A 9,200-nucleotide genomic window follows, 5' to 3' on the forward strand; every position below is an offset into this window, starting at 1 on the left:
GGGCTGGGCTGGGCTAGCCACCATTTTGATGGGCCTTATAATGATTCGTCCACTCCAGCCCTATGTGGGCTATGGACGGCCCATCATTTTTTAAAATATAATTTTATATTTTTTCTTTAATTTCTAAACTAAAAAAAGATAAATATTTAAAATATTGAAAAAATTTCACAAAACTTAATAACTTTTTATACGGTTCTAATATATCACAATAAACACTAAAAAGTAAAAGACAAGACTATATTTCTTCACTAAAAGTCAAAACTCAGAACAAACTATTCAAGAGACGCTTATGGGATATCTAACACATCACCTTCATCAAACACATTTTAATCCGCTTATGAGAAGGTTGTCTCAACATCTTCACTTTCTTCTACATGTACAATTCGTATGCAATATTAATTAGTTAAATATTAAGAATAATTTAATTTTTAAAACTAATTAATGTTTTAAGACTTTGATCTTTTAATAAAACTTTAAGCTTGGGATACTCTTCTTGTTATTTTTTGTGTCATATACTTTTATATTTTATATATTTTAAATATGTATTTTTATTAGGCCCCCGTGGCCAGCCCAACTCAGCCTCAGTCAAGTCTCACGGGCCACGGGCTTACTCGGGCTGGGCTTAAAAGCCTCATTTTTAAACGGACTCCAAAAATTCTAGCCTAATCCTGCTAAATCACGGGATGGGTTGGGCTGGCGCAATGAGCCCATATTGACGGCTATAGGTACAAGTAATAAAATAATCATACAACAAAGATGAAGTATAAATTGCTGTGAAAGAGAGATTTCTGCATTTCTGTTGTTACAACATGATCACCCTAATTAACAAGAAGATACTCACTTCTAAAAAAAACCTTTTTGTAGGCAATGTGAGGACTAGAGTAAGAGCTTGAAGAGAGTTTTATTCATCTTTTTTTTAGTGGAATAATATACAAACCACAAAGCTACAAGATACAACAACATTTACACGACGAAAGGAAATCTCAAGTTGATTGATCATTGATCAAGTACAATTTTTGACCATCAGCAATCATATCTATATCAAGAATTTTACCAGCATCTTCTGATAATATACAAGAATCAGATGGAAAATTGAGTTTCTCAGATGCTGTGGTAACGAGCTCCTCGATAGTCTGAGGTATCCACATTACAACACCATGTTTTCTCACATCTTTGGACTCCCATGGGTGGAAAGGAAACACAGTACATTTCCTCGGACGCAATTTTTCTGTTATTATGCAGAGAGATTTACAGTTAGGGGGATTAAAACAGCTTCACTTACACCAAAATATGCAATGCTACTAGTTTTTGGCAATCAGATGACAAGGTTGTTCTAGCAATACCTGAGATCTCATGTGGAACATCAGGGAATTCAGATAACTGAGCAGATTTTGCTTCTTCCAGAAGACCGATCATTTGCTTGTTTCCACTTACTCTAGCTTCATCAACTGGAGTATTTCCCCATCTGAAACATGAGAAAGATTTAGCTGCACGCGAAACTTGCAATCTGAGAGTAGACGTACGTGCTCAATACACTGCTTGTACAATGTCATATTTCAAAACAAGAGCTACCAAGATTTCTGAGAAGTTACTTCAAACTGTACCTATCCTTTGTGAAAACAGAAGCGCCAGCTCCCAAAAGCAATTTCGCCATTGAGTATAATCCTTGAGAAGCAGCAACATGAAGTGGTGTTCGTTGATCATAGTCTTTAGAGTTGGGATCAACACCGTTGGACAATAGCCTTCGCAATAGATCTGAATCGCCCTTTGCTATCACCATACACAGGAAGCTACCAGCATTTTCAATTTTCAAGAAGGCACCTTCTTTAACAAGTAATGAAGCGACACGATCATGTCCACTCTTGATTGCTTCAAGCAGCGGCGTGTTGCCAAATTTATCTATTTGGTAAATAGCAACATAAGTTACAAATCAAATATTTGCACGAACGAGGACTTGTTGAAGATGAAGTGCAGTCGCTTAAGAAATTTACCTGGAGCGTTTATATCAACGCCTTCTTGGATAAGGAAAAGAGTTATGTCTTCATAGCCTCTCGATGCTGCAAGATGCTGTTCAAAAGCAAACATTGATTAGTAGAAATTCACTATCGTCGAACTTTAGTAATCTACATTCCTAATTAGATAGCTTACATATTTTCAAAGACTGCCCTCTTAAGGGCTTGTAAACACCCACATAGTTTTATAAACCCGAAAAATATATGTTTCATTGGAATAAACTCATACCAGAGGTGATCTTCCATCATAATCTTTCTTGTTGGGATCTGCTCCAGCGCGAATTAAACTCTTCAGCTGATGCAAATCACCATGATAAGCTGCACTATTCACTTTCAAAGCAAGTTCTGCTTCGTGCTTCCCAATATGGAATGCGATATCTGACTCCAGTTGCTTCACGCGGAGATTAGATTCTTTTCCCTGTCATTTAATATTACTTTAGACTTTTTGAGTCCACAAACCATTTCTAATGCAAATTCAGTTCATTTCTCAGAAGGAGAGGGGAAAAAAAAGTCATCGTTGTGAATATCTCAGGATGCTAATTCAGAAATTTGTTCCTTGCCATTTTATGGATACCAAGATAGAAAAAAGGGTGGATTGTATGGGACGGGTCGAACTCATAATTCATGAGATACTTTTTATGAATATTAACTAAGTATCATATTGTTGTAAGTAAATTGATCTCGTTGTTGATGAACTAAACCAGATAGTTATATTAGTGAAAAAACGACTTCTAAATTTGCAGTAATAAGGTTGAGTCTCATTTCCCTTACCTGTAGTAAATTACTCAAGATTCTTCTTCCATCATGAAAATAAATCTCCAGAATATTGGAAAATGACTGCTTATCAATACGTATGAGCCTACACAGTTCGCAAACACGAACTGTATATGGTTGAGGAATGTTGCAAACAATGGAAATATCTCCGAATGAGCTGTTAGGTTCAAGAAGTGCCACTGTCTCTTCTGATCCATCCTTCGCTATACCAACCTCCTCCTGAATTAAACAAAAACACAATGAGTAACTGTGGAAACCAATGTAAACAAATGGTAGGACATAAAATGTGTTGCAACATAAAGAGCTGAGCAGGTGTAATTGATTGTAGAACGTCGTACCAGAACGCCATGACAGACAAAATAAAGCTGGTCTACTACATTCCCTTGTTCCATTATCACTTCTCCGGGGAGGAAAAATTCTTCGTGGACTCGAGTTACCTGCCAAAATTCAACAGTACCCCAAATCAGTAAATATGCAGTCAGCTAGTTTTCTTCAATTGCAATTGTATCGCTATCAAAAGCAAACAGAAAGGTGTGAAGAAGCATTGCATTTCCAAGGCCATACACTATGAACTTTCTGTGAAGGATTGAATGAATGATACCAAATGAAATTACTTACAACTTGACTTATGAATTCCGAGGAACATCCCTTAAAAAGAGGAACATTTTCTATGTAAGACTGATATAAACTCTGCGAAATCTGCAAAAAAAGTTGGAATTGTTTGTCATTAACATTTTAATGCAATATAATATGCATTAGCAATGAAAGTGGAAGCAAATTTTTTCTTTCATATATTTACCTTGGCGCGGATTGAGATTGGAATGTCCTGGAGAACAGCTGCATCAGTGTAAGCACTTTCATATTGTAATCGCAAGTGACCTTTTATTTGATTACGTATGTCTCTTCCGAGTCTATTTCTGTTCATATATTTCAATAGATCTGTCATTTTATCTCTGTATCGTTCAGTTTTTGATCCTTTCACAATTAGAGCTGTCATGTTACCGATCAAATAAGCACTAAGAATCATATCAAAGGAGACATAAATCATGACAAATATCATTTCCCTCAAATTGACTGCATGTATATCTCCATAACCTGTAAGATAAAAAGACATCTCAAATATCAGTACGACGAAACTGCTATAGAAAGTCTTTAGAAAATTGATAAACTTGAAATAAAAGCTGAATAAACTTACCAACAGTTGCCATAGTAACAATAGCAAAATACATTGAAGTAGTGTATCGCGTCCAAAGATCAATATCTCTGAAGTTTGAATAACTGTAATCTCCCAATTTCAAACTACCAATCCATGTGTAACCTTCTTGCTGTTCAGACAGCGTAGTCGCCAAATAGTAAAAGATACAGGCAGCTGTATGTGTGCAGTAGAGTTCAACAGTGATAAGTTTTACAATTCTGGTGAAGAGGTAATTGATCCGAATATCTTTTTCCATTTTCTGAAAAAAGTAAGTAATTCTGCGCGCCCTGCTTAACCTAATCCATAAAAGGTATCTCACTTCCTCTTTGCTGCCAACAGCCTGATAAAATTCAAATTGCTCAACATGTGTTAAAAGAGCTGGAAATATGCAACCAACACCAAATCTATTGTTATCTATTGCAGTATTATTTTTTCATTGTTATCATTTTTTTAGTATTGTCAAATAAGGGTGGCCCTGTTCCATGACAATTGGCAAATCTCCACATTAAGTGTAAGATTGAATATTCTCTATATCAGTCAAGAAATCAGAAGCACATTAGTCATACTACAAATTAAAGCATGTTTGTAAAGAGGGAGCTATTATAAGAAACTCTTTAACTCCCTTCGTTTCAATTTATATGACATTCTTTCTATTTTGGTACATTCTGAAATGTTTGACGTCATTCCATTAACAATATTATTCTATACATTTTAAACATTCATGAATAGAAATTCGTTTTATTTTTCAAATTTACTACCTTTTGAACCATTATATTTATATTTTCTTGTATTACCACTAATATAATGCGCCAAAAAGGTTAACTTCTTAAACAGTATATCAAGTCAAACATTGTCATATGAAATGTAAAGGATTACCTTGTAAATTATATCCCAAGGCATGCAACTAAGAAAATCAAGAATAAAATGAGATTTCAAGTACCTGCAAACCAAATAAAGGTCAGCTAAACTACTAAAGCAATAATCTTTTATTACAAAATGAAAAGTAGGAGGGAATTAGGTGGCTGACCGAAGAGCAATAGGGGTTCGTTTGTATACCATCTTGTAAGTCTGACTATCTCTATAGGCAACAAAGAATTGGAGGACTATATCCACAAGAAAAACTATTTGACCACAAATGTCTAGGAGAAAGAGTTTCCTTGGTAATCCATTGAAGAAGGCAAACTCCATAGGTGTGAAAAATGATGAATAAATTGACCATATAAGGATAAAATTTTCCCACATCCGGTACCACCTGCATGGAAATTTGTTTGGTCATGTTCACACACAATCTTGAAAGTACAAAGAGTTTAAAACAAAAGAAGCATGTTTTGGAAGAAGGGAGCTTCGACGCAACAGTAAAAGACCTATAGATCACAGATTCGAGTTGTAGAAGCAGCCACTAATATTGTATACATCACACCTCTTAGTGTGCGATACTTCTCCGGACGGTAGGTTAATACATGATACTTTGTGCATCGCATAAGCTTAAATATTTTGGAAAGGCGTGAGACAATAGAATGAATAGTAATAAAGTGGCACTATGTGGAAGTTGATTAGTACTAATCCTCATTTCATGTGGCATCATATCGTTTTTCGCCCTATTTTGCTTTCCAAATTGGGAAACTATTTAATTTAAACTTTCTTTTTTTTACTCAAACACAAGTTTTTATAATCATATAAATGTTATAAAATATTTAAGATCACAAATTTTGAAAGTTTTAGAATTACACAAATATGTATTTTTACTATAAAGTAGCAGAAGTGCAAAAAACCAAATTGGCCCAACGTTTTAGGCTCCGAGCTTACAACAAGAACTCTATACAGCAACTTTTACCCTCTCTAGTCTCTTAAAATAAAACCAAAACAAAACCAAAATAAAAATTGGGAATTCGGACTAGAAAGTAAATTCATCTAATTTTCATACTTTTAATAAAATACACGTGTTTAATTGTTACATAAAATACATCATATTTTAATTTAAAACAAAATATTTATCCAAATATTTTCTTTATCCAACTTTTTTCTCCTCATTTAATTCCATAAAACATGCAAGTCCACAAAATCCCATACAATTTACGATGGTTGCTTTCAGTTATACAGTTAGAACATGATAGGTCTGCTGATGATTATACATACATATATATATATATATATGTATGTATATTTTACTGTTCCAATCCTCTATTACATATTATTATTAATTTGGACTTTTCTTTACCTCTTTTTGGACTTTATTTTAATCTGCAACTTCTCCACTTAACAAACTAATAATTAGTATATTCATAGACAGTTGAGACAACATCTCTCTTATCGTATTAATAACCAACTCATGGATGCCGTTTTCCGAGGGACATACCGCGTGAGAGTTACCAAGGACATGACTAAATTATAAAATAATTAATTTAATATCTATGCGCTATTTATACAATCAACTGGTTGCTTAATAGATGACTATAGACAAATCTCTCAGCAAAAATTTATTGATAAATTAAATTAATTGTTAATCTGCTATCATATGTTAAAATTGACCGATATTTAAACAATCTTTACAATGCCAGTACATTAAATGTTAGTGCAGTTGGTTCTTTCTCAAATTAGACAAAATTTATAAGTTTGTCAAATTAAAATTCAATGTACATCAGATAATTAAGATAGAGACAGAGAGTACTTTTCTTATCATTATCTCAAGAAATTTTACCCATATATAGTCATGACAAATAATCTTGTAGGGTAATAAGTTATTCAACTAATAATAGCAGCAATAAATTGGTAACTATTGCTCTATATATTTTTTCCGGCCAAATGTTCAAAATACAGTCAAACCTCTCTATAACAATTTTGTTGGTTCCGAATATTTTTGGATGTTATAGCGAAGTGTTGTTATAGAGAACATATATTATGACATAACACAAAAATTGATTCCAAAAAAGTTTGGCTTTTATAATGAAGTGTAGTTATATATGGATGCAATTACAGGGGTCTGTATAGCCCTGCTAAATTGTTCAAAGGGAGCAGCTTGATATGTAAAGTCAAAGTAGTCAACGTTTTTCATAAATTCCCATTTGTAGTTTTCCCCAAACCTAATTCGACGCCACGTATTCGAAAATGATGTTTATCTCCCTAAAATTTAAGGATTTAAATACACTAACATTACTTATAAAAAACTTATACTATTACCATAGTTTCATAACTTACTAGATTATTATTTTATTTTTCAAATTATCATGCTTTCTGTATGGGTCCAAATTTGAATAACCACGATCATCGACAAGTACGATGAAATGGCGAGTTCCCCATAACTTAACACCTTGGAGAGGATGACCTTGAGACAAACAAGAGATTGTACGACCCTTGTAATAATATAGGCCCGTTAGGAGATACCAAGAATATTCCTTATAATCTGTCTTTTACAGCTTAGAGGGGACTCACTCCCTATATATATAGCAAACCATAACCTTGTAAAGGGGGGATTCAGGATATTGGTTATAATTCTACTTATGAATGAGAAGTTCTCTTGAAAGGATTTTACTGATTCAGATCGATAAAGAAATCTTATTACCCATCTTCCTCTTATCTATCTTCCAATCTAGAGATTATTATGCTTAGCTAAGATTTACCCCTTTAATTTTGATTGATTTGTTCAAAAAGGTTTCGATATCTTTTGAGTCAAACACTTCCTACAAATTTTATCTGCTATTGTAAGTCAATTTAAAATTTAACCTAATAATGTAACAATAATAACAATAATAATATACCCAGTGTATTTCAATAAATAGGGTATAAAGAGGATATAATGTATGCAAATTTTACTCTTATCTCGTATAAGGTAGAGAGTTATTTCCGATAAACGCTCAGTTCAAGACAAAATTATATGTACATTACGTTGCTGGTGTGACCGTAGACAGAGCTTAAACTCAACAAATAACAAGTCATCTAGACTTTGAATTTAGGAGGAAAAAAATCATATGCATCGGTAATGTGATAAAATTTAATACTTACTAATTATAGATAATTATATGTATAGTAAGTACGAATATTCGAATAAGATCTCAAAAAGTGGTTAAATAACGGTTAACAGCTAGATATATATATCAAGTAAAAACTACGTTCTAATTAATTTCCTGACACCTAAGTTTCTCTTCTGATTCAAGCTTCATCTTTCACAAGAATATAGAGAGAGAGAGCAAGAGAGAGAGGAGTAAAATATTTACATTTCCACCATTGAAGCATAGATGTAGAGAGAGAAAAAATTTAATTAAGTTGGAGAAATCAAATTCATATTAATTAAGTTGAATTGAATGCTTAATTACCTGTTTTCAGGATGAATAATGAAAACTTGAGAGAGATTAATCTTAAGGCGGCTAATTCTCCGGCGAAACAAGTTTAAACCCAGATCGTCTTCTATAAGTTGAAATCGACTTCCTCTAGAAGATTCTATTTTATCTCTAACATCTTCTACTTCATACTCCACTCCTCCATTCATATTCATCGTCTCCAGTACTTCCTCTGCTACTCTCGTCATTATCACCAACTATATCAATCAATTACCCAAATTCTCGATGTATAAATAGATCGAGAAATTTGGAATATTTTCAAATGAAAGTTGATTGAATACTGAATTAATGAAACTTTTCTGGAGAGTTCGTGTGATGGATAATTGAACTCGTGGTAGCTAGATTTTACGAATAAAACTGGAAAAGGAATTGGCCCAGAGAAATTGGATATTAGAAAAGATGAATTTTCACGAGAAAGTTATGGTGAAAATGGCCTGAGGAAGAATTTAGCCTGAGATTTAGATGTAATGTGTATATGGAGAGAGAGAGATTTGATGAACTGTTGAACAAAGAGGATGGACTATTTATATGCAACTCAAAAACTCTACCACAATTTTTTAAAAACTTTAATGTGTTTATTTATGTTTATATATAATTTATATAAATATGGAAATTTGTGACATCACGTGTGAGTTTATGCGCCCACAAACACTTGAGAAGTGCATGTTATTTTAATATATTTATTAATTATAAAAGTATAATAATATATATGTGGCCTAAGAAACTAGGATAGTATAAAAATATTTTAGATTATCCTGTTCAATTTAACCGGTTAGTAATATCATCTTATTTTTAAATTGTTATATCAGACTTATTATAATAAATGTGTTATTGTACGTTAATTTAACATGTTAATTTACTGTATAGAACTTATACTCAAAAATT

The 9,200-nt window shown here is 32.9% G+C and overlaps 1 protein-coding gene across 1 annotated transcript; it reads right to left on the bottom strand.

Moving 5' to 3' along the window:
- Positions 1-746: 746 nt before the first annotated feature.
- On the bottom strand, positions 747-8,819 carry LOC104247691 (potassium channel SKOR-like). The gene is made up of 13 exons (XM_070145711.1): positions 8,292-8,819; positions 5,009-5,233; positions 4,858-4,921; positions 3,982-4,321; positions 3,586-3,881; positions 3,405-3,485; positions 3,125-3,223; positions 2,784-3,005; positions 2,242-2,430; positions 1,992-2,067; positions 1,605-1,899; positions 1,344-1,465; positions 747-1,228 (listed from the first exon to the last, which is right to left on the bottom strand). Exons 1-13 carry the CDS (start codon positions 8,501-8,503, stop codon positions 984-986), a joined length of 2,466 nt encoding a protein of 821 aa, XP_070001812.1. The 5' UTR covers positions 8,504-8,819; the 3' UTR covers positions 747-983.
- Between the last annotated feature and the right edge of the window lie 381 nt (positions 8,820-9,200).

This window comes from Nicotiana sylvestris, chromosome 5, assembly GCF_000393655.2.
Source record: "Nicotiana sylvestris chromosome 5, ASM39365v2, whole genome shotgun sequence".
NCBI lineage: Eukaryota > Viridiplantae > Streptophyta > Magnoliopsida > Solanales > Solanaceae > Nicotiana > Nicotiana sylvestris.

What these genes read in the sequence shown, in the direction of transcription:
- LOC104247691 (XM_070145711.1), bottom strand. Translation starts at nt 8,503, where the DNA reads ATGACGAGAGTAGCAGAGGAAGTACTGGAGACGATGAATATGAATGGA. An exon ending in CGGAATTCATAAGTCAAGTT is followed by an intron (nt 3,224 to 3,404) that starts GTAAGTAATTTC and finishes GAATTTTGGCAG; the next exon opens with GTAACTCGAGTCCACGAAGA. An exon ending in CGTTGATATAAACGCTCCAG is followed by an intron (nt 1,900 to 1,991) that starts GTAAATTTCTTA and finishes TTTACCAAATAG; the next exon opens with ATAAATTTGGCAACACGCCG.